General features: G+C 41.9%; 1 protein-coding gene across 4 annotated transcripts in view; it reads left to right on the forward strand.

Moving 5' to 3' along the window:
• Positions 1-27,315, forward strand: part of LOC147027119 (pappalysin-2-like) — a 510,774-nt gene that overhangs the window by 72,113 nt on the left and 411,346 nt on the right. For all 4 annotated transcript variants that reach the window (XM_085883283.1, XM_085883284.1, XM_085883285.1 and 1 more), the window contains exons 2-4: positions 19,157-19,919; positions 25,442-25,774; positions 26,019-26,164. In XM_085883283.1, the coding sequence (XP_085739409.1) occupies positions 19,157-19,919; positions 25,442-25,774; positions 26,019-26,164 (1,242 nt within the window). The remainder of the gene's footprint in view (positions 1-19,156; positions 19,920-25,441; positions 25,775-26,018; positions 26,165-27,315) is intronic.

A 27,315-nucleotide genomic window follows, 5' to 3' on the forward strand; every position in this document is an offset into this window, starting at 1 on the left:
ATATATATATATATATGTTTAATCAACGTGTGGAGCATGACGAGCGCTCCCCCGATCTCCAGTGGATGTCGTAGGTACTGTGTATGTGCACACCAACATTTCATCTCCGACCCGGAGGCATCAGCCCCCCCTCCCCCGCCCACTCACGTCAAAAGACACAGATTTTATGGTGACCATTAGTTAAACTCAGGGTGTATTGGCTTCGATGTTCATCGGCATGTGAAATTTCAGCTTCCTTCGTCACCCAGAAGATACCTAACATTAATATCAGTCAGTCAGTGAGTCAGTGGGTGGTTTGAATGAACTTTGTATATTACATATACACATACTTGACTACCATGACTATTACTACATATACGTACGTGTATGTGTGCGTGTGTGCGTGTGTGCGTGTGCATGTGCGTGCGCGCACGCTCTCTTACATGGCATTTGGATTATATTGCATGATTGTTGCAGAGTGTTGTATCAGACAGGATTGAAATACTACTTTAAAGTCTATAGACTACCATCTCTGAATTAACCTATCACATTCAATAACATAAATTCATCTCCACTTGCAATTTCAACTGTTTTCTTCAGCGATATATTTTTTAATGATCTGAGTAATTCTGGTAGAAAGTAAAACAAGTTGAGTGGGACTTAATTATTTCACTGTCATTGAGCTGGAGACGTAACCAGGAATTACTTGCAGTATTTTTCTGTAAAAGCCTTAAAAATATTTTGATCAGAACAGCATATTTACTCTAATACTGTAAATGAAAATGAACCTGTACATCCTTCAGAATAAGTTAAATAATTAACAGTGATCAGTTGTATTACCTCATTCTTAATTACCTGTGTCCCCTTCCCCTCTCCCCAACCCCTAAGGTGCTTATACAATTATATTTTCATTTCTTCCACCATCTTTATTGTCAACACCTTTCCTGCCGAATTAATTACTCCATGTATTAACAAGACTGTGTTCTTCCATTAACCCGAGAATAGATATCCTTTAGACGTGCCACTTAAAAAAAAAATTAATCTTTATAATCTTGGCTTTTTTAACTCCTCTTCAACAAGGCTAGAGTTTTAGTTTGAAAACGTGAAAACAGGCAATCGAAGCATGAAAATTCACTCAATCGACTCTAAAATCATTCATCTCCTGTTTTCTCCATTTTATTGTTTTAAAAAAGAAATATTTTAGATTGTGCAACGTAATTTCCCTGTGAATATAAACAACCATCTGCCTTGTGATTAAATATCTCACATTCTTGCTTTTTCTGCCCTCATCTTATTATTCCTGCGATTTTTCACCATGTTATTCGCTGATCATCCCAACAATTTGCTATTTTTGTACTTTATTTCAATATTTTTGTTTTTATGGTCTTGCCAGGATGTCTTTAATATGTCCAGTACCATTGAGGCAAATGTGAGAAAGCTCTTAACAGTCATATCAGTGTTAAAATTCCCCTGCTGTTGGTGTGAATTGTTTAATTTCAAAGTGTTTTAAGTATATTATCACTGCTCCCAGTAAATATGATTCTTTCTGTGCAATATTCAGGATTTCCTTCTTTTAAACATATTATGTATATACTATATATATATATATATATATATATATATATATATATATATATATATATATATATATATATATATATATATATATATATGCCGCATGCAGGAAGATATTCCTGTTTATTAAATTTCGATATGAGGTTCATCTCACACACACACACACACACACACACACACACACACACACACACACACACACACACACACACACACACACACACACACACACACACACACACACACACACACACACACACACACGGCCTGCCAAGCAGGCACGGAAGAGATTGGCCATTATAAAGCTTGCAGTTTTCATGTGACAAAATTCTGATGATATCTGAAGACTCGATGGCTCAGTGGGTTGTCACTGCATAAATTATGAGTTCCTTTGGTTCGAGTTCTGGGTTGAGTTGGAATTTTTTCACACTCGGTTAATGCAGGAATTTATTCCTGTTTATTATATATGTATATGTATGTATATCAATATATATATATATATATATATATATACATATATATATATATATATATATATATATATATATATATATATATATATATATATATATATATATATATATATATATATATATATATATATATATATATATATATATATATATATATATATATATATATATATATATATATATATATATATATATATATATATATATATATATATATATATATATATATATATATATATATATATATATATATATATATATATATATATATATATATATATATATATATATATATATATATATATATATATATATATAGATATATATATATATATAGATATAGATATATATATATATATATATATATATATATATATATATATATATAGATATATATATATATATAGATATAGATATATATATATATATAGATATAGATATATATATAGATATATATATAGATATAGATATAGATATAGATATATATATATATATATATATATATATATATATATATATATATATATATATATATATATATATATATATATATATATATATATATATATATATATATATATATATATATATATATATATATATATATATATATATATATATATATATATATATATATATATATATATATATATATATATATATATATATATATATATATATATATATATATATATATATATATATATATATAGATATATATATATATATATATAGATATATATATATATATATATATATATATATATATATATATATATATATATATATATATATATATATATATATATATATATATATATATATATATATATATATATATAGATATACATATATATATATATATATATATATATAGATATATATATATATATATATATATATATATATATATATATATATATATATATATATATATATATATATATATATATATATATATATATATATATATATATATATATATATATATATATATATATATATATATATATATATATATATATATATATAGATATCTGCAATAATGTGTTTGTTCAAATTTGAATTTAACACACCCAGCAAACAATTTCAATTTCGCACTGAAGACACAAGTGTGTGTTTGTTTGTGTGTGCGTGTGTGCACGTGCACATGCTTTTAAGGAAAAGCCACAATTTAACGTGATTGTTTCAAGCATCATAACCAATATTGAAATTCCTTTTTAATTTTATGATTCATTTTGGTCTGCCTTTACTTGAAATGCAATTCCTCTTTCCATTCACGAGGTACCTCTCTACTTTCCTAGCAAGAAGCACTTGGATGTTTACACTAACCATGGTATTTCTGCTTGCCTCTGAACAAATGACACAAATATATTTGCACTTCTAATCACTGCTTATTGTTGCTGATGAACATGTTAATTCCTCAAGACCTGTCACATACCTATTGTCAAAAAACAGCTGCGCAAGATCGTGTTGATGAAAAGTACGACTTATCCACATGACTTTATCACTGCCCCTTTTGGGTGTGTTATTGCTTCCTGATAAACGTTCGGAGATACCCCTCCTCCAATCTGCAAACACACGTCTAATGCAGTGTCATGCTCAGGGCCACAGCATTCTGTCTGGCCCAGATGTGCCACTTTTTGAAGGGTTTAAGCAAATCCCATATGGCCGTTCATCACATGGAATCCCACCTCGACTGCTCGTTGAGCTCAGTGTGGTGTTTCTCTTGAATCACACTTAAACCACAATCATCATATTGGTGCAAAGCATGACAATTGGTCTGGAAGTTTCAGTTTTGATCATAACATTCTTTATAATACAACAGGTTCCATAGCTATCGTGTGCAGCTTGTGGCTGCTGGTTGCATCATTTTCTGAGGGCACAACTGTGCTGCTAATGCAGTGCCCTCTATTATCAGTAGACTGTTACTCATTTTGCCGACCTTGGAAGTGTGACAGGATGAGTCAACCCCACCTTGTGTTAATTCAACGAAAGGCAGGTGCTCAAACTCAAGACACTTATATCTTTATTAACCGCGAAGCATTAAACGCTAAGCCAATACCAGGCTTTCACATGTTCCATGAGATAAAACATTCCTGAAGTGAAAATAATTATTCCCTTTGCTTGAAATGTCTAAATTTTTGTTTTTATTTTATTGGTAGGGGTTTTTTCTTTGGTACAGAGTGGCCTAAAAGTAGCTTTTCCTCTCCACAGTGAAGTATTCATTCTTAAACTCTTTGAATATACAGATTTTATTGTGTGGTACTTACAATAATTAAACAGTCATAATATCTGTACGATGGAGTGAAATTGTACCAATGATTAATTTTTTGAAAAATAACCCCCAGTTGTTTGAAAACAACCCAAAAATCTTCTCCCATCAACAAAGGAAAGAAAAGCAAGATGTAACTAGAACTGCCACTTTATAACTGCTGGCAGTGATGACCGGGTACCCAGTCCGTCCGCCTTTGACCCAACGTGAGATTTAAATCATAGTCGCAATTTTCGCATTGAAAGGATAAGCGGTGCCAGAGAAAACATAATTTAATGGTGATACAAACACAGGCTTGCTTCGAGACGGTGCAGAACAGGTGAGTTACGAACCGGGCAGCACAAAGCGTTCAATTTCGTTATTACTGGCTTCCAGATTCAAATAATTAAATAATTCTGGCTCCCAAACCACGTGACCGATTAGGTTGAAATTTTAAACTTTTGTTTCGCATGTCACCTGAATTATAAATGTGAAGGTTCGCATATATAGAAGCAGCGGTTCCAGAGTAAACATTAATTAATATTTATCCTTCAATCCAAGATGGCGGACAAACCATGTGACTTATGATGTCATAATTTTTACACCACGTGTGCAAATACGATAGTGGATGATAACTGCAAATTTTTGCTTCTCCAGGTTAAACAGTTCCAGAGAAAACATTATTTAATATTTTTCTTAAAACCAACATGGCTGCCAAACTCTGGGCCCGATCCCGTTGAAATTTCAAACCCTCATTCCGCATGAATGTTCCACCATAAAGTTGATGTTTCACATTTATTGATGCAGTAGTTCCAGAGTAAACATTAATTAATATTTTTCCTTCAATCCACTATGGCTGCCAAACGTTGCTTCGTACCTCAAAAGGGGGTGAGAACTTTTTATTCGTCATGGAGAGGCGGTCATAGTGGTGGAGTTTCGCCTGGATGTGTTCAGTCGTTTCAGAGAAAAAGACGTTTTAAGATATTATTTTTCAATCCAAGATGGCTGACGAACCATGTGACCTATGACATCACAAATTTAAATTCTGCTTCCAACTGGGTATTGGAACACGGTTGTGAAGTTTCGTGTTAATCGGTAAAGGTGCGTTTTTCTATCCAAGATGGCCGCCAAACCATGTGACGTGTGACATCATAATTTTTACCACGCGTGCACACACGATGGTAGATGATAATTGCAAACTTTCGATTCATTAGGTTAAGCGGTTCCAGAGAAAACATTATTTAATATTTTTCTTAAATCCTACATGGCGGCCAAACCGTGTGACTTATCAATTCGAAATTAACAAATTTATATCGCCTACATGTCCTGAATATACTTCTGAAATCTGCCCTTCATCCGACCAGCGCTTCTGGAGAAGAAGATGTTTGAAGGTTTTAGGGTTTTTTCAAGATGGCCGCCAAACCATGTGACCGATCAAGAACAAATTAACAAACTTGAGAAAGGACCTCATGGGGAATATATGTGTGAAGTTTCGTCTTCATCTGTCTTGCCCGTCTGGAGAAGAAGATTTTTTAAATTTATTCATTTTCAATCCAATATGGCTGCCGAACCTTGTGACCTATGATATCATAAATTTAAATTCTGCTTTCCATCGTCGACCCGAACAAGTGCCTGAAGTTTCGTGTAAATCGGATAAAGTCTATTTTTCTATCCAAGATGGCCGCCAAAGCATGTGACTTCTGAGGTAAAAAATTTTTTACCATGTATGCAGACTTGAGCGAGGAAGGCACTTGCAAATTTTCGCTTCGATGGCTTATGAAATACCAGAGATAACATTATTTAATATTTTTCTTCAATCCAACATGGCGGCCAAACCATGTGACCTATCACTTTGAAATTAACAAACTTGCATCGCATACATGTCACGAATATAGTTCTGAAATCTCGCTTTCATTGGACCAGCGCTTCTGGAGAAGATGTTTGAAGGTTTTAGGGTTTTTTCAAGATGGCCGCCAAACCATGTGACGTATCAACAACAAATTAACAAACTTGAAAGAGGACCTCAGGGGGAATGTACCTGTAAAGTTTCGCCTTAATCTGTCCAGCCCTTCTGGAGAAGAAGATTTAAAAAAAAAAAACACTAATAAACAAGATGGCGGCCGAATTACGTCACCGATGACGTCAAAATATTTTTTTTCTATGATGAATTTATGTGTAGATGATGCTCAAGAAATTTCAAATTTTTGCCATGTGGCGTTCTACTTGACGAATTTTTACTGGGATACCTCTTCACTGATGACGTCACGAAAAATCACACCTATTCCCGAGAGGGAGCTTGTTAAAATGTATCAAGCGAAATTTTTTTACCCTAGAAGGTTTCAGAGATACAGAGGTCCAAAGTTATCTGTTTTTTCAAGATGGCGCCCGTATCACGTGACCTATGACGTCACAATTATCAATTATGTATGCTATCAAAAAAGATACATATTTGGTGAAAATTTTGTCTCGATTGGTCTTACCATTTCTGAGAAAATGGCATTTAAAGCGAAAAAATTTGGAAATTTTGCAAATTTACGGCGGAAGAAAAATAATAATAATGCGGAATAATAATAATAAACAGAAGAAAAACAATAGGGTACCCTGTACTCACAGGGTACCCTAATAAGTCCCCCCCCCCCGAGAAGAACAGACTTGAAAACTTTTGTGAAGGAATCTACGAAGACCCAAAATAACATAATAAGGGGCGTATTGGATCCAAAACTTGGAAGAGAAAAAGCAACATCAAAAGAAAATTCTCCTAGTGATGATGAACAAAAATTAAAAAGAATGCTGAACTTTAAAAGGCCAGACCTGGATGGAATTCCAAATTTCTGACTAAAGCAATGAGATGCTCTCCACAATCGCTACGCTCGAACATTCAACAAACTTATTTAAGGGGGGGGGGGAGGTAATGGATGAATAGGTCACAGAGAGTAACACCTTGATCAACCCAAAATCTGAAGAAACCAAACTATCTCACAAGTATAGACCAATAACATGTCTACTAACAACATACAAACTTGTGATGGAAATCATCACAGAAATTATGTACCATCACTCAACACAAAAAGGAGGCCTAGACGCAGAACAGAAGGGATGGAAAAATGGATGCCTTGGAACAATAAACCCCCTACTACTAAACAAGGCCATACTTGAAAATTGTAAAATCAGAATAACCAAATTGTCCACAGACTGAATAAACTACAAAAAAGCTTTTGATAGTGTCCCACATTCGTGGATGATAAAATGCATACATTCATATAAGATCAACCCCCAAATAATCAAACTGATTCAGAAAGCAATGGAGTGATGGAATACCACATTGATACTGCAACACTCAGAAGGAAAGATCAAAATACCAGAGGTGAAGATACATCATGGGATGTTTGAGGGTGATCGCCTTTTCCTGCTCCTGTTTTGCCTGGCTCTGGAACCACTGAACAACCTCATTAATGAGCAAGGGCATGGATACACCTTAAGGTCCAATAAGAGAACTTCCAAAGAGAAAGGGAAGGTAACATGTCTGCTGTACATAGACTATCTAAAACTCCTTGCATCAAATGATGAAAACTTGGAAATGCAACTGAAATTAATGAAACTGTATTCTGACATTCAAATGGAATTTGGCCGAGATAAGTGTGCCAAGTGCACATTCTTACAAGGTAGACCAACAAAAACGGACAACATAAAAATTGACAAAAACATAACAATGCAGGAACTAAAAATCGAAGCATCATACAAATACCTCGGAGTAGAAGAGGACCACCAGATATGTCACAAACAAAAGTGCAAAACAATTATCAAAGAATACTTACATAGAGTGAAGCTGATCCTGAAAACATATCTCAGCCTGAGAAGCCAAATCAAAGCCATTAACAAACTAGCAGTCTCCCAGTTTTCCAATACAGCTGTGGAATAATAAACTGGCCTCTTGTGCAAATCAATAATCTCGATGTCAAAACAAGGAAACTCCTCACTACCTCCTTTCAGGATGTAAAAATCTCATGTCAGAACAACTGTACACTCAGAGGCACAACAGGATTTGTAGAGTAATCCACCGGCATGTCTACAAAAACTTTAATATTCCAGTCAAAGAAAACGATTGGAAACATGAACCCAAAACGATAATTGAGAACAAGGCAGTTACGCTCACATTGGACCGGAAGATCCCATCAAGCATGAACATAGAAAACAATGCATTGCGACCAGATATAGAACTTTAGTATAAAAATGAAAAAAACAGCATTGCAAATTGCGATATCAGTTCTCAGCAATTTGGGCCTAAGCAACACACAAATCAAGAAAATTAACAAATACCAAAACCTCAAAAATGAAGTGAAAGGAATCCTTGAAGCTGAAGAGTGCCAAAATTATGCCAGTGATAATTGGAGCAATGGAAATGATGAAGAAGAAAAATTTCTTAAAAACCATCCCTGGGAGTATTAATACAAATGAACTGCAGTTGTAAGCTGACCAGGGCTCAGTGATCATCCTGAAAAAAGCATTCGAACAAAACTCTGAACAACACGACTTCACAACTTGGTCCATGAATCGTGGACCCTCCCCCCCCCACCCCTTTCCCAAAATGGAGGTGGATGCTTCGACACCTGGGAGAACTCGGTTCCATCTACTTAAACACTCATATGGAGATAGACACACCTTATTTATTACCATTCTAATTACATTTTTCAAAAGGTTTATGTCCAAAAATATTGATGAAATGATGCCTCCTTTAGGGGTTGATTGGCTGCAGAGGGTAGAGAGGAAGGACCAAAGTGAAAGCACTAAATAATCTAGGCCAAACTGAATGTATGTTATCGTGCCATCTCTCCATGATTTTGAAAAATTGCTTCATGTATTGAGCTACAGAAAAGTAAGTATATTGTTATATATCTATATATATATATATATATATATATGTGTGTGTGTGTATATATTGTTGTGGTTACCAAATTCGCAAACCACCATTCAGGTCTCTTAGGTGAGGTATCTCGGCAAGTACATGTGTAGTTAGGCCCAAACCCGTTGTCTAGTGGGAATACATGTCATTTATGCGTGCTGCGACTCTTCAGGATAGCCGTTTTTCTTTTGCTATCTTTATTTTGGACCAACCGCCATGATTACCACCACAACCACAACATCAACCACCAACCACAACGCCGCTTCACCACAACCGCCACGACCTTCCCGTCACACCTCGCAACCGTCGCATCGCCACCGTTCTTGCCCCGCTGTGGGTACCGGTGTTGGACTCGTGCAGGGCGCGCGCCGAACAGCGTGTACAAAATCACGGATTTTGTGCTTCAAAAACGGATCAAAAACGACACATGCCCACTTTTTGCCGTCCAATCGGTGAGCGAGGGGCGAATTGGCCCCGCCCCCAGGGCGATCGATATATGCAAATTTATGGATCAAAAAGCCTTCACGCCCACTTTTTCTCGGGCCAATGGGGAGCGAGGTGAAAGGTCGAAGGGAGGGGGTCAAAGATGAGAGGGCGAAGCTACGGGGCTGATAAAAGGACCGTGTTCGTCAGTCCAGTAGAGGCGGAGAGGCGGAGAGGCGGAGAGGCGGAGAGGCGGAGAGTCGGAGAGTCGGAAACAGAGTCAAGACTTCGCGGGCGGTGGAGTTGGCAAGAAGGAGCTGGTCGTCGTGTGCGTTGGAGTCGGAACGGAAGGGACGGAGCTGTGGAAAGGCAGCGACACCAGGCGAGGGGGTGCTCGCGTCGGGAGCTGCACCCCAGGGAGGCCGACAGCGCGACCTGGCCGAGGTGGAGACGCTCGTTGCGGGGAAATAAAAATCCTCTATACCCCGAGCATCAGCAACCCCCTCCTGTTTCCCCCCGCGCTGAGATAGTGCGACCAAGGGGGCCCCTTTCCCACCCCCTACCAGACACTGTCCGCGAGGCCCGCGGAGTTGAGGCGCCATCGCCGCTCCGCGTCTCATCACCAGACGGGTAGGCGCGACCCGGTCTCGGCCTCAGGCCCGCCTCATCCTTGAGGGTATTCTTTTCCTTGGTTTTGGGAATGTGTTGTCGGCGCCGTCTGTGAAGTAGAATTGTATAAGTGTTGCCGTGTGCTCGGTAGTCGGTATTAGCTCTGCATTGTGTTTTCGCTTTTACATTTGCTTTTTGTGTAAATTGCATTGTGTCTTTTCTGTGTGCTTTTGGTGGAATTGTATATGTGTGCTCCCGTGTGCCGCGAATAAATATGCTTTGTGTTGAACTGTTTCCCGCTTAGCTTCGTCTTTTCCTCTATTGAATCCCCATCTTGCTTCACGTAAAGGGTTGGTAGTGGGCTGAATACGCCCGATAATTAATCGAACCGTCGAGGTCGACGAGAACACCGCTCGGTTATTCTGATAGTACGGAACGGGTCGCTTAAGTGGCCCGTGTCCGAAGTCGACCTGCGGCGAGGTGCGATCGCCCGGTCTACCCTCCGCGTGGGTACTTAGGTAGGTCGAATTTGGCGAGCAACCCTATCCCACGCGGGGGCTGATTGGCTCGATCGCGGTGAGACCGAAAGGTCCACCCGTGACTGGTTCCCGGCATTAGTCCGAGAGGGTCACGACTGGATTGTCCGTCCGGTGGGCGACGTGCCGCGATTCGAGTTACGTGGCCGTCAGCACGCCGGCGGGCGCGAATCCGTAACACTGGTGTCAGGTCGTGCGATACAAATTCATTGCCCTCCTCGCGGCACTGGTATCGGAGAACAGGAAAACGGGCTCTCCTGTCTCCGGCTAAATTCACGGGAATCGTTCCAGGGGTGAGAGAAGCGACCCCCGATTCCCTCCAAATTACGAGCGAGTGAAATTAACCCTTTAAGAGAAGCAAGATGGCGTCTCAAGGCGAGCGGGAGCCGGGGGTATTAGAAATGGATGTAGAATGTGTAGAATCCATGGTCCAGGATGGAATCCCCGAGCAGGAAATGTTGATTGTGCAGGAACACGGACTCGCCCAACTGAACCCAGAGCCCGAAATAGGAGCGGCAGCGGCCGCGGTGTATGACACCTCCCCCCCCCTCTCCACCAAAACCCGCCGACCCTTGCCGAAACGGCTCACCCAAGCGCACCCGACATGGCCCAGCTATTCGCCATGCTGGTGGCAATGACAGCGAAAATGGATGCAAACGCAAATGAATTTATAAACGAAATGAAAAGCATGGGCAAGCAAATGAAAAAAAGAAATGAAAGAACTACGGGGTGAGACGCAGAACATGGGCCGATGCCTGCAGGCGGGCATGAAGGCCGTGAGCAGGGAACTTAAAATGGCGACTCCACGTGTCGGAACAAACGAGCTGGAAGGGGGTGCAACGGCTGACAGGCCCGCGGTGGAGGCGGGTAAGGAAAAAGTAATTCGGGAGACAAGAGACGAGGTGAAAGTAATTGCGAGGGAGAGAAAAGAACAATTAATACGGAGAGCAAGGATGAGGTACGCGGAGATCGTGAAAGAGCAAGGGGTGAAAAACAGGGAAAGACGGGAGCGACTTAAAGAGAAAGCAAGGTTGACCTACATAAAGATAAGGGAAAGACGCCAGAAAGAAGCAGAGACCAATAAACACGATGAAGACGGGGTAAGTGACACGCACACACACACGGAGGTAGTGGAGGACAATGGGGGTGAGCTGGCGGACTGTGTAGGGACCCAGTGCGAGCACCTGGATGGCCTCCTCCAGGAACGAGGGGAGGGAGTATGCCCCCTTGAGGAGAGTCACGACCAGGTGAGTTCGGTCGTGCTTTGCGAGGTTGAGGGGAGGAGTGCTGCGAACGGGTGCTTGGAGAGCTTGGGGGGTATAGAGGCCCCGGAGACCCTTGTGGGGACTCGAATCCCCAGTGTGGTTGTCCCTGTGTGTGTGGTGCAAGGTGTGCGTCCCCGTGTGTGGAAGCGACCCCGTGTGTGAGTGGTGTGGTGGCGATGGTGCCGGAGTGCGTGCTTCCCAGCACGTCGTGTGTGGATGAGGCACCGTGTGTGAGAGAGGCCGTGTGTGTGGATGAAACGGCCAGTATGAGTGAGGAACCGCGGATGAGTGCCCCCGCGTGTGTGAGTGAGGCACGGTGTATGAGTGAGGCACCGCGGGCGAGTGCCCCCGCGTGTGTAAGTGGTATGGTTTGTGTGAGGAAAATGGCAAACGTGAGTGAACGGCCGAATGCAAGGGAGACCGTGTGTGTGAGAGAGCGGTATGTAAGGGAGATGTCGGTTGGCATGCGGGAGCACGCAGCCGCGTCTCCCGGTGTGAATGTGATGGAGTGGACTGTGTGCGTCGTAACACGCAGGTGTGCGTGGGTTGAATGGAGACGGAGACGGCGACATGGGAGAAACGAAAGCCGAGTAGCGGCTGTGGTCGTTTCGGGGACCGTGCCGGGTTCACCCAGCAGTGAGCACGCGGTCCGTGCTGTGCAACGCACGAGACCACCACGTGCTCGCTTGCGAGAGTGAAGTCCCGGTCCGGAAACGCACGCGGTGGATTTGCCGATCCCGCGGACGGACAAAGTTTAGGCAGGTAAACGGATTTGGACCGGACGGGTTCTCCACGCGATCGTGTGTGTTAAGCTCCAACGGGCAAAGCACAAGTGTTCGCGTGGGGAACCCCTCGAGACGTGGGGCTTGTGTTTTTTTTTTATGCGCACGGTGACGCCATGGCTGCACGTGGGGTTGGAATCCGGCAGGAGGGATATCTCTGCCGGATGGTACCGTCCAAGGAGGGACGAGGAACACGTGCAGCTGCATGACGTCACAGGCAGGTGTAAAGTGCGCGAGTTGCCGCGCAGGTGCTGCGCATGAAAAAAAAAAAAACAGCAAGCTTCACTTTCGGGTGCACAGGATTCCTGGGCAAGGGGTGGAAGACCTCCTTGACCGGGGCACAGGATGGAAACTAGTTAGGGGGAAGGGTTAGCATAGCTAGACCGACTCCATGGGGCAGGGGTAAGTCCTCATGGAGTCCGTGGAATGGATTAGTTAGAGGGATTGTAGCCAGATTTAGGATGGGAAAATGGGAAATGATTTTTGATGATTTGGAGACAGAGACAGACCTGTGAATGTGTAGAGGGGACGTAGTTTAGCTACGTAGTGTTAAAAGGAACGTGCTGTAGTTTAAGGGACGACGTGGGAGCACGAGTTAGTTAGGGGAGGTAGTTAGGAGGATGGCAGAGTTCAGTGGTGTGTGTGTTGAAGAGTTGGTGAGTGAAGTGGAAGCATGTGCTTGGTGAGTGAGTGAGGCCAGCGGGTCTGTGTGTGTGGAGTGAATGGGGAATGCATGGTGCGATGAGTGATTGGGGGGAGGAGTGACTCCCGCCCAAGGGACCCCGGGGTCAGAGTAAAGTGAGTTAGCTGGGTTAGTCAAATTGAAAAATGGAGGTCATTTTGTTGTTGGTGGGAGTGTAGGCTCGAAACCCATTTGGAGGGGTGCAGGAGCCCTGTTGACGGGCTTGGGAGCGTGGCTGCGAAAGGTGAGTATCGCTGAGTGGGTACCCCGGGCACCAGGCTAGTCGGCCGCGGTAGGCCATGGGCCCATGGGGGGCCGGGATAGAGTAGTGGGCACGGGTGCGCCTGCTTGGTGCGGGGGCCCGGGGCGCCATTAGCCGCGTGGGCAGTGTTGTGGGCACGGGTGACCCTCGGAAAGGGGCCCGGGAGGCCGGCCTGCCACGTGTGCGTTTCAGGGGAGGTGCCATGGGGGCACTCCCCGGTGTTAGGGAGCTGGTAGGCTCGGAGGCAGTGTAGTGCCCGGGGGTGCCATAGCGGGAGATTCGGCAGAGGGTCGTGCCTGCCAAAGGGAGCCACGTGTCCCAGCCAGGAGACCGTGTGAGGGCACGGAGAGAAAATTGGGGGGGCGAGGCCCGAAATTGTAAGGACACCAACACAGGCGACGGGAATCTGGGTTGTTAGAACCAATAGTTTAAGCGAGAGGCGCTTGTTGAAAGCCCCAGGGTAGTTTAACAGTTAAATGGTTAGGGTAGATTAGGAGATGTACCCCTCCGCACCATCCATCCCCTCGCTGTCGTTGTGGGCCGCTGGACCCACTTTGGTTATAGATCGCCGAACTCTGGGGAGGCCATTCTGAGGCTTCGTTGGGCCTCGACACAGGACGTTAGCTCTCCCTTGTTCCCCTCCGGGAAGGGAACGTAGGGGTTGGGAGTAGGCTAGGTGACAGGATAGGTTAGCCGAACAAGGACGATAAAGGGGGTTAGGGGACGATTTATAGTGGGGGAGTAAAAATAAAAACAACAAAAAAATAAGTTGGGGCTAAATTGGGGTTTGACAAATTAAGGGAGTGGGTATAGACAATGACGGGCAAAGGCGATAGGTGGGAGGGAGACAGGTAGGTAGGTCCGAGCCCGCCTTCCAAGTGGCCAGCACCACCGCACTCCCTCCACCAACCTCCACTGAACGGCAAAGGCTGGCCAGCTTCATCTGCAGCTGCTTAGCTGCAAGGCCTTTGCCGGCTGGATCGTCTGCCGGCTGGCTGTTTTTCTGCAAGGCCTGTGCCGGCCAGTTCATCTGCTGGCTGTTTTTCTTCAAGGCCTGTGCCGGCCAGTTCATCTGCCGGCTGTGTTTGCCTGCAGCGGCCTTCTTCTGCGGGCTGTGTTTGCCTGCTGCCTTTGCCATGCCATGCCCACTGCCCACGTTCACCAGCCCCGTTCAATTTTTGCTTTGCCCCCCCCCCCTGTTCGTTTCCATGTGCGCCAGGATCAGAAAGCAACAGTTTGCAAGCTGCAAGAACTGCCCTGTTGGCAGCTACAACACGGGCCTGCAGTGGCGGCCCGTGCACCGTGTTTGCGTCCATCCATTCATCCATCCATTCATCCATCCATTCATCCATCCATTCGTTGTGTTCATTGCGTGTGCCACTTGAGCTGGCACGGAGACTGCGTTTGTGCAGCCCATGCACCGTTGTGGTTCACTGCGTTCAGTTCAAAAGGGAAGGCCTTGGACTGCGTGTGAGCAGCCAGCCACGTTCCCTGTCACCTGCATTGTTTGAGCCAGAGACTGCATGTGGGCAGCCTGGCTCCCTGCTAACTGCTTTTCTTTTGCAGAGTTCAGTGATCCTGGGCCATGGTTTAGTGTAAAATTTGTAAGTTAAGGTTAAGATGTACTGTACATATGAGTGCGCCCCCGGCATGTATGTCTTAGCGCCGGCAATTTTATTTAAGTCGTCCGTGTGAGTGAGTTTGTTTAGGTAATTACGCAGCCCTCAGGTTATTTATTTTGGGGACACGAATACCATGAATGTCGCACTCAGGGATCCGTCGGTAAAATGTACTCGGGGAAAACTACACATGATGGCACACGAAAATTTGACGACTCGGGACGAGTCTGTAAAAAGGGGAGGGGGTAGTGTTGTGGTTACCAAATTCGCAAACCACCATTCAGGTCCCTTAGGTGAGGTATCTCGGTAAGTACATGTGTAGTTAGGTCCAAACCCGTTGTCTAGTGGGAATACATGTCATTTATGCGTGCTGCGACTCTTCAGGATAGCCGTTTTTCTTTTGCTATCTTTATTTTGGACCAACCGCCATGATTACCACCACAACCACAACATCAACCACCAACCACAACGCCGCTTCAGCACAACCGCCACGACCTTCCCGTCACACCTCGCAACCGTCGCATCGCCACCGTTCTTGCCCCGCTGTGGGTACCGGTGTTGGACTCGTGCAGGGCGCGCGCCGAACAGCGTGTACAAAATCACGGATTTTGTGCTTCAAAAACGGATCAAAAACGACACACGCCCACTTTTTGCCGTCCAATCGGTGAGCGAGGGGCGACTGGCCCGCCCCCAGGGCGATCGATATATGCAAATTTATGGATCAAAAAGCCTTCACGCCCACTTTTTCTCGGGCCAATGGGGAGCGAGGTGAAAGGTCGAAGGGAGGGGGTCAAAGATGAGAGGGCGAAGCTACGGGGCTGATAAAAGGACCGTGTTCGTCAGTCCAGTAGAGTCGAGAGGCGGAGAGTAGGAGAGTCCAGAGGCGGAGAGTAGGAGAGGAGGAGAGTCGGAAACAGAGAGTCAAGACTTCGCGGGCGGTGGAGTTGGCAAGAAGGAGCTGGTCGTCGTGTGCGTTGGAATCGGAACGGAGGGGACGGAGCTGTGGAAAGGCAGCGACACCAGACGAGGGGGTGCTCGCGTCGGGAGCTGCACCCCTGGGAGGCCGACAGCGCGACCTGGCCGAGGTGGAGACGCTCGTTGCGGGGCAATAAAAATCCTCTATACCCCGAGCATCAGCAACCCCCCTCCTGTTTCCCCCCGCGCTGAGATAGTGCGACCAAGGGGGCCCCTTTCCCACCCCCTACCAGACACTGTCCGCGAGGCCCGCGGAGTTGAGGCGCCATCGCCGCTCCGCGTCTCATCACCAGACGGGTAGGCGCGACCCGGTCTCGGCCTCAGGCCCGCCTCATCCTTGAGGGTATTCTTTTCCTTGGTTTTGGGTATGTGTTGTCGGCGCCGTCTGTGAAGTAGAATTGTATAAGTGTTGCCGTGTGCTCGGTAGTCGATATTAGCTCTGCATTGTGTTTTCGCTTTTACATTTGCTTTTTGTGTAAATTGCATTGTGTCTTTTCTGCGTGCTTTTGGTGGAATTGTATATGTGTGCTCCCGTGTGCCGCGAATAAATGTGCTTTGTGTTGAACTGTTTCCCGCTTCGCTTCGTCTTTTCCTCTATTGAATCCCCATCTTGCTTCACGTAAAGGGTTGGTAGTGGGCTGAATACGCCCGATAATTAATCGAACCGTCGAGGTCGACGATAACACCGCTCGGTTATTCTGATAGTACGGAACGGGTCGCTTAAGTGGCCCGTGTCCGAAGTCGACCTGCGGCGAGGTGCGATCGCCCGGTCTACCCTCCGCGTGGGTACTTAGGTAGGTCGAATTTGGCGAGCAACCCTATCCCACGCGGGGGCTGATTGGCTCGATCGCGGTGAGACCGAAAGTTCCACCCGTGACTGGTTCCCGGCGTTAGTCCGAGAGGGTCACGACTGGATTGTCCGTCCGGTGGGCGACGTGCCGCGTTTCGAGTTACGTGGCCGTCAGCACGCCGGCGGGCGCGAATCCGCAACAATATGTATATACATATATATATATATATATATATATATATATATATATATATATATATATATATATATATATATATATATATATATATATATATTTATATATATATATATATATATATATATATATATATATATATATATATATATATATATATATATATATATATATATATATACATATATATATACATATATATATATATATATATACATATATATATATATATATATATATATATATATATATATATATATATATATATATATATATTCTTCTTCTTCTTTCGGCTGCTCCCGTTGGGGGTCGCCACAGCGGATCATCCGTTATGATCGGCATAATGATTTGGTACAGGTTTTATGCCGGATGCCCTTCCTGACACAACCCTGGTCGCCTCTTACGACACAGGGATAAGATTTGGGTTTCGCCATGATTCCGGGCTGCCCTACACCCTCTCATAGCACAGCCCAGTGCAGAGCAGAGCACCCGTCCTCAAGCGATCCTCCAACCCAAGCCTCCGAGTAGCCGGATTACAGGCGCACGCCACTACGCCCGGTGTATGTATGTATGTATGTATATATATATATATATATATATATATATATATATATATATATATATATATATATATATATACATACATACATACATACATACATACATACATACATACATACATACATACATACATACATACATATACATGTATTTATATGTCTGTCTGGTGCCCTGCCTGAAGGTCTCGATTCAGCTTTTCTAAAACAGCCCTGCAGCAAAGATTATATACTGGGTCGTTGTGTTTGCCTTCCCAGTGGTAGTTACAGCAGCAGGGGGACCTTTTTAATTTGTTCAGGTTGCAGGTCATAACTCACCAATTCTTCACAATAAACAGTGTGGATCCAACACCCAGATTACTTAATGTCTAACATTTATAGCTCGCAGATGTGACACTCAGATTTGGATGAATCTCTCAGGGACAGTAAACTTTGTGATCTAACATCCCATCTTTGAAGCAATGATCAACATTTTTCCAGTCAGGATGAGAATCATACCCAGGCAGAACATCTAAAAAGCAAGTGTTTAACCTCTTTATAAACCAAGTGTAAAACCTCTTTAGCATCCTGTCGGCCAAGTGTGTGTGTGTGTGTGTGTGTGTGTGTGTGTGTGTGTGTGTGTGTGTGTGTGTGTGCGTGCGTGCGTGTTTGTGTCACACGAAACCCTTAATTGTCACGCATTTAGCTCTTGTGGTTTTGACAATTTGCGGGAACCTTCTCTGTATACCTATTTAGTTGCCCCCAGGCTTAATTTTGATCACTCACAGTTTTTGAGTTGCATTGAAAGTGTTTACGTCCATGTGGGTGGTTGTCTCACACCAAAAGTCTCTCGTCGTTTTAACTCCCATGTGTATTTCAATTGTAATATGTTTCTTTTTGGCTGCCACCCACCTTCCTCAACATTTTCTCAAAGACCAGGAACCTAACTCCCTTTTTTCCCATATGTCCTTGGTTTCAACTTTTGCAGTTTTAGATATTGCTGCACTTTTGAGGACTGTCATCCTCATGATATTTGTGGTTAGAGAATTGTCTTATCAGCACATGTTTGTCCTCTTTTTGAGTAACTACCTTTCTTATAAACGATTCTCACAATGGAAATTTTTTTAACCCATCATGCCAGTGTGCAATTTAACAACCCAACACACTCACCTGCTGCAAATAGTGTTTATTGAATACCTAACTCCAAGAAGAGGCTTTATCTTTATGGCTACTTCTCAGTTTCACTCAAAGGATTTGTTTGCTGCTTATTTGCTGACCTCCACAATTTTTTTGTGTGCAGGCCTCTTTGATGACTGCTTCTATGGAATACACAACAAGGGCTGGACAGTCGGCATTGAGCATGCAAAACCTGATGGCAGGCCCCGTGTTTCATCGCATTCTCACTTTTTTGTGTCACTGCGAACTGATCGTGCACCTGAGAAAATTTACATCACATCTCCTTCTCGCTACACACCTGGTGTCTGGACTCACATAGCAGCCACATACAACGGCCATTGGCTAGCTCTGTTTGTGAATGGAGTACAAGTGGCATTGGGTAAAAAACAGGCATCTGGTCCACTTTTTGCACCAGGTGCAGCACCTTGTAAGTCACTTTTCCTTGGAGGAGATCATTCTACAAGAGGTTATCTCTACCGTGGTTTCATATATGGCCTTCAAGTCTGGTCAACTTCCTTAACTCAGACAGAGATTCGATACCTTCTGATGTCTGATAAGGTTCCCTCACCATCACTTTACGGTAATTTCCATGCTCTGAATAGCAGCTGGATGAGAGTTAGGCGCGGGGGATACCCTCGTCTTGTTCCACTTCCTGACGGTCCTCCTCATCTGCCGAATTTACCGACGATCCTGCCTCCACCATGCGGACAGACGGTGTGTGACAATGTACGCATTGTGTCCAGTTACAACAACTACTGGCCACTGCATGAGCTGAAGGTCATGCGTTATCGGCTTGTGAACATACGTGAAAGTGATGGAAGCAGACCCACCATACAGCCACCTCAAATAAAAAACCAGCACCTTGTGCTCAACCAAGCCTTTGAAAGGTATGACTGTAATTTGTTTGTGGGGATAATTATTTATCATTTGGTATTCTGCCTTTTTTGCATTTGTGAAAAATATTTGGCCCAAAAGGTAAATGTCCTCATCACTGGCTCAAGCAGTGCACACACAATTTTTAGGTGTTGTGTTTATCAACTATTTGTTACAAGTAAAGAACCTCTGATAATTTGCAACAATATGTCTACAGGACTCTGATCTTGAATATTCCGACATCTTGATCTTGATCTTGAATCTTGAATATTTCCGATCGAAATTCCGACAGGACTCGACATTTTTTTTAATTCTAAATTATCGAGCAGACTCAGCATCTTCGGTCTAATTATTTTGCTTTTTGTATTAAAGACTTCTCTGTTGCCTGCAAATTGATGTTTAAATTATGCTAGTTGTTTCATTGCATCATTCACAACAGTTGATCTTGAATAGTGTCCATTCCAATACCTGAAACATGATTTTCGATCCCAGTAAGTCTCACATCCTATGTATATCGACAAAGAATGACAAGGCAACCCTCAAAACTATTTCTGCAATTAACTCTGAATGAAGTTCTGTTTATTGACATCAGTGGTCTTAACATCATCCACAAGCCTGGTGTTGGCTTCGCAGTTCGGGTGGCTGGCTTGGGATCTTTGGGTCTTGAGTTCGAACCCTGTTGGCTGCTGAATTAACGCCAGGTGAGGTTGACTCAGCCTGTCAACCTTCTGAGGTCGGTGAAATGAGTACCAGTGTAGTGGTATAGGGGCACAGCATCAGCAGCACACCCCAACAAAATGATAGCTACCCACCAGCCAAGCTGCCAAACGCAACAACAACAACAACAACAACAACAACAACAACAAGACATCATCCATGACCTCTGCTGGGAAAACCACATTTCCGAGCCAGTTTCCAAAGCCAGGCAAATGCTATTAGCATTGCTTTTCCTTGTGAGCTGGTGTCCCAACATCCTACCTTGTACTGTAGGATGCTGTGAAGGCTAAAGCTGTGCAAACCAACAACATTGAAAACCATTATGTGGAGGAACATTAACTTCTGCTTTCTCACTCGCCACGGACAGTTCGATGACTGCTAGGTCTTCTTCCAATGGGGTTTTACTATATGCTCTATCTTCTAATTGCTGAGCATCAAACGAGGAAACAGCACGTACCACTTTTGAAGCATTTAGTACGATTTTGGGGGTCAAAATTGGGCCACCGACGACTAACTTTAGAACAGACACTCAAAACACGATTCCACTGAGTGGTTATTTAATTCCGTCAGGTTGCATTTATTCATCTCGTAAATCATAGTTACCTTTCCAAAATACAAGCTTGTTGCTCACCTTCACTCCTTTGCTCGCCATACCCCCTGTTTTTTACCCGTTTGTGGGATGTTTTCCCTTTGCTTCTTCAACCTGCGCTTCTCCCCCAAGTGCTTCAAAGTGACCACTCACCAAAATCACATGCCTTCTCCCATTTCGGTCAGAGATTTTTTTTTACTTCCTTACACTTTTCCTTGATTCCCAACCCTGGTGGCCCATGAGATGGAGAAATTTTCTTTTCTTTTCAGGTTGAGAGGCAGATATTTTTATGCCATACATTTCTTCCATATCAGGACATTCTTGTGGGGAAACTATACAATGCCTTTTGTTATTCAGACTGCTGCTGGAAAATACTTCAGACTGTCATATTTCATTGAAAATTTTGATGTCTTGCACAACATCTGATTTTATGATGAAACCATTTTTCACTTAAATGGGGTTCTAACAGAAAGAATATTTTATTTGGGTGTTCGTTAAAGTCAATGCAGCATCAACTAGTGTCCATTGAACACTTTACCCCCATGCTATCTTGAGAAACAGGGACATGGTTTATGAGTGGCAAATTTGTTTGGTCGTGATGACGTAAAATGCCGTAATATTTTGTTCAAATCCTGCTAAACGGAAGGGGTTTGAAAGTGCTAAAAGGGTGATTTGTGTTCTACAGTGTTCAATTTATGTAATTAAATTGAATTTTTTTTTTTTTTAAAGGTCGTAGAAAAAAAAATCGGAAGTTTATCTCTCGCCATTGATGCAGTGTCTTATACACCCTCTTATTTGACACATTACATTTAGCATTCGTACCTGTTGTTTGTGTCCATTATGACATCCTTAAAAACAGCAAGTTTCCTGTTTAGAATGATTGTAAAAAACACCGCTCTTTCCCAATTCCATATCCAGGCGATGCATGACATCGACAGTTACCGAAGGGAGTACAGTACTCAGTTTTTACTCCGTTTGTTTTGTTTGTTTTCTTGTTTGTCCGGGCGATATCTCGGCAATCCTTCGAGCTAGGAAGCTGAAATTTGGGGACAAAAATGAAGCTTTGGCAAAAATATTATTTTATTTTATGATTAATCAATCAGTTGATTACTTCATTATTTTCAATTCATTAATTCCTTATTTATTTTCTTTCTCATCTGGGCAATATCTCAGGCACCTTTTGAGCTCGGACTCTAATATTTGGACACGACAGTGAGTAAGTGATTTGACTATAAAATGTATTTTAGATTTATTGATTAATCAATTAATCGATTAATTATTCATTTTTCGATGAATTACCTGATTTTCAAAAAGTGATGGATTCGGATGAAACAGTGGTGGTTTAGGTATGAGGCAATTGATTGAGAAATCAATTATGTCATGATTTTTCTTTATTTATTTTAATGATGCAATTCATCAATTAATCAATCAATTTTTTTTCTTTTTTGTTTGTCTGGGCAATATCTCAGCCATCCTTTGAGTAAGAAAGTTGAAATTTGGGGACAAACGTGAATATATGCTTTGGCAAAAACGTTTTTTTTGACTAATCCATTAATTATTTATTGAATAAATACTTCATTATTATCAATTTATTAATTCCTTATTTATTTTCTTTCTCATCTGGGCAATATCTCAGGCACATTTTGAGCGAGGAAGCTGATATTTGGACATGACGGTGAACAAGTGATTTGTCTGTAAATGGTATTTTTGATTTATTGATTAATCAATTAATTGTTTCTTTCTGTTTGTCTGGGGGATATCTCGGCCATCATTTGAGCTATGAAGCTGAAATTTGGGAACAAAAGTGAAGATGTGCTTTGTAAAAAACAGTATTTTAAAATTTTTGATTAATTACTTCATTATTATCGATTTATTAATTCCTTATTTATTTTGTTTCTCATCCAAGCAATATTTCAAGCATATTTTGAGCTAGGAAGCTGATATTTTGACATGACAGTGAACAAGTGATTTGGTGACAAAGGGTATTTTTGATTTGTTGATTAATCAATTAATCGATTAATGCGTCATTTTTTTGATGAATTACTTAATTTTGAAAAAGTTACAGATGCGGATGAAACAGTAGTGGTGGCTATTATTCGTCAAGTGATTAAAAAAGGAATTATTTTCCGATTACTATATATTTATTTTAATTATGCAATTAATCAATCAATTATTTACACCGCTCTCTTCCAATTCCATCTACACATGCTGCACAGCGGCATCGCTGGGCGCTGATGGCGCCCTGGCGATTTCGCACTGGAGGATTTGTTATTTATTTGGCATTGGGGTGGTGTACTTTGAATGTACCTCGACTTGTTTTAAATTTTGTTTGACTGCCAGACAGGCAGACAGAGTAAAAAATATTACCTCACTCCTCTCTGTGCATTTGTGATCTGGACAAATTCACAGCCAAATTATGTTAAACCTACAGGTACGTTTTCCAATTCATGGTCCGATTCATGTTCAAAATATAACATTTAATTAAAATTAAGTTGATTCTCAATCATAAACTGACGTTTGCAGACAGACAGACAGACAGACAGACAGACAGACAGGACGTGAACTAATGGCTTCACATCGTGTGCGCGAGGTAATGAAGTGCCAATACCTGTTGAAAAATATTACATGTTGGTGCACCCAAGCAAAGTCAAAGTCTTATTGGTCCCATCTAGGAGACAATTGATTGGATGAAGTGTATAAGAAAAATTGTGTTCACATTGAACATAAATCTACAGTGAATATTGTTTATCACTGATTAATATATTGTTGCTTGATGCACAATAAAACTTTTTGATCACATTTGTAAATGTGTCATTATTTCACATGCCACCCTGTATCTTGTCTTTTTATGCTTCCGCTAACGAAGTCGCCAAAGGCATTATGTTTTGGGGTTGTCCGTCCGTCCGTCCGTACGTACTGTACATACGTACATCCATTCAACTTTAATCTGTTTTCTCTGCAACCACTTATCCGATTGACACAAAATATTCACCAAAGGTGTGACTATACTCTTTCAGAAAGTTTTAATGATACTTATGGTGTCATAGATCACATAGTGTTGCAGCCATATTGTTTTTAACGAGAAAACCTTCAAAAATCTTCTTTGAAATGGTTGAACCGATCGAAGGGAAACTTTACAGGTATGATCGCCTATTTATGAGGAAAAAAAGTTCTCCACCTATGTTCTCATAGGTCACATGGTTTGGCAGCTATGATTTTTTTTGAAGAATATAACTTTCAAAATCTTCTTCTCCAGAACATCTTGTAGGATTGAGGGGAAACTTCACCCACATGTTCCCCAAGCCTTGCAGATACCAGTGTTTACGAATAATTAATAGGTCACGTGGTCTGGCAGCCGTATTGAATTGAATGAAAATCTTTAAATAATATATTTCTCTTGAACTGCTTCATCAATTGACATGAAATGTCACAGTTATTGTATAGTAGTCACAGTTATTGTATAGTAGTCATGGGGAATATTTTTTTGAAATTTCAACCTGATCATGGTCTGGCATCCATAATTATTTAATATTTTGAATCTGGGTTCAGGGATTGAAATCAAACTTGGTAAAAGTATATATAATGATATAATAACATGGGGGGGGTTATATCTGGAAATGTTGCGATGTTAAAGAATGCCCTTCTAGTTTCTCTTGTTTTAGATTTTTGTCTTTACATAAAATCTAAATATAATAGAGAGGAGAATGTAAATCAATGTAAGGGAAGATGAAGTCCTCACTGTCTGTTGTCAGAACATTGTCCTCTTGTAATTGGATGGCACGACAGCTTATTTGGGCAGATGCTTGCTAACTAATCTGCATCTTATGCCAAACAGTCATATTTAACAAAATACAATTTTAATCTGAAGCATTGTCAACAGAGGGCACTGCATTATGGAGCATACCATTACTCTGGATGGGATGTGGAACCGGCTTTCTCGTCTGCATCCTGGTTGTTGCAAGCCATAGATTATATGGTATATTTCCAAAGGAGCAGGCTAATGTATGCTGTTACCTTGACCAAATCTCTTTTTGGGGGTAGCTGGATAATTATCATGACCTGCAGTAAGTGGCTGTGCCATGGCTTAGTTGTACAACAGGTATAGTGGTCCAAGCGGCCTCCTGTGTCTGAGTTTCGTAGCATTTCCTCGTATTTCCGAAGCTGTGAAACTCACGAAAATCCTGCATGTCTGGATAACCTTTTCACCTATGTTGGCTTTCACACCCGTAGGTATAACATTTCATGGGAACTGAGTGTTCTGGATATTCCCAATTCACTGCTACGTCGTCGAATCATCTTGGCAAACTGTGACTTCACCAATGTAGGAAACGACATCTGCAATCCTGAATGCAGCCATCCGCTTACTGGCTTTGACGGTGGAGATTGCCTTCCATCAACGATGGGACAGAACACTGCTGAGTGCTCATCACACCACATTAGAAATGGGCGCTGTGACCCTGAGTGCAACACTGTGTTTCATAACTTTGATGATGGAGAATGCTGTGCACCTGGTTCCACTAATGTCACCACTAACACTTGTTTTGACCCAGACTCTCCAAATAGGTTAGTGATCCAGACACCATTGGCAAAGTCAGTTTGAGTGTCAAAGATTGATGAGCTGGTTTATTAATTAATCGATTAAATTGTTTCTTCTTTAATGCTTTATCTAAAAATTGCAGAAGAATTTGATTTATATTATAATTTTCTGTGTGATTTTATTAATTTTTTTGATTTGTCTGTTTGGTGATTGTAAACCTCAGAAAGTGTGAAATGGTTAAACCATATTCTATTTCATATTTTCACACAGAGCCTACATGGATGTTAAAGAGTTGAAAGAACTCCTCAAACTTGATGGAAATACACATCTCAACATATACTTTGCTAACTCGGTTGCTGATGACTTGGCTGGGGTTGCAACCTGGCCGTGGGACAAGGAAGCTCTCACCAGCATGGGTGAGCAAATATGCTCATCAACATACCTTGATTTTGAGAAAAAAAGAGCGACAACGTTTGTGATGTGTTAAATCATACAGAATAATGCCGTATGCATTGATTGTATGCAATTAGATAATATGAAAGGGTTGTAGTGATAGTTACACTTTAGTTGAGAGGTATACATGTGTGCAACATGTCATTTTTTCACCTTGATGCACACGTGGCACCTGTGACGACAAGTGCAGTTTATGCAGAAATGCCACTCATTTACCTCTGACACAAAATATAGATGGAGCTTATGTTTTCACCCGTGTTGTTCTGTTTGCTTGTCTGTCTATCTGTGAGCAGGATATCTTAAAAAGTTATTGATGGATTCGGACGAAACTCGGTCGACACTTTTGGTATACGATGTGTACAAATTTTTTCGATATTGGTGAAGATCCGGATACAGATGCTATAATTTTAAGTGATTCTTCACCATTGAGAGATAGGACCAAAAACGATATATAACACAATATCTTGCAAAGTTATGGACAGGTTCAGACAGAACTTGTTGGGCAGGTTGGGTGTGAGACAAACACCAATTAATTTTATTTTCGTGAAGATCGGAATCCGGATCCAGATACGATAGTTTTTAATTTTTTAAGTGTTTCTTGACCATTGAGAGATAGGGCCAAAATCAATATGTGGCACGATATCTCAAAAAGTTATGGATGGATTCAAATGAAACTTGGTGTACGAGTTGTGTCAGTGTCAAGAACAAGCTGATTCGTTTTTCCGATATGTGCTAATAGAAAGAAGATGCCGCAGGTATTTTCTCGGAAGGCAATGAGTTCCTGCACAGTTAGTTTGGTTGGAGAAGGAGAGTGTAAGTTAATCAAAATTCATCGCAGACTTGTAGCTTATTTCTGAAATGACACCACAATTATAGGAAACTGCGCATACATGTTGCGTAGTGTACATCGGATTGTAACAGCCTGAGTGGTGATAAATATTGTGGTGCCAGATGGTCCAGGGTCATAACTGCAAACATTAATGAAGTTAAATCCATGTCATGGAAGATTGTCATTTAGAATATTGGAGTCATTGAAGCAATACACTCCCAGCGTCTTGCTTTGTGTAAAGAGTGTAATTTTTACTCCCAACATCTTCGCACCTTCAATCAATGA

Source organism: Eptatretus burgeri, chromosome 5 (genome assembly GCF_056783735.1).
Source record: "Eptatretus burgeri isolate ZD-2024b chromosome 5, Ebu_testis_v1, whole genome shotgun sequence".
Classification (NCBI taxonomy): Eukaryota; Metazoa; Chordata; class Myxini; order Myxiniformes; family Myxinidae; genus Eptatretus; species Eptatretus burgeri.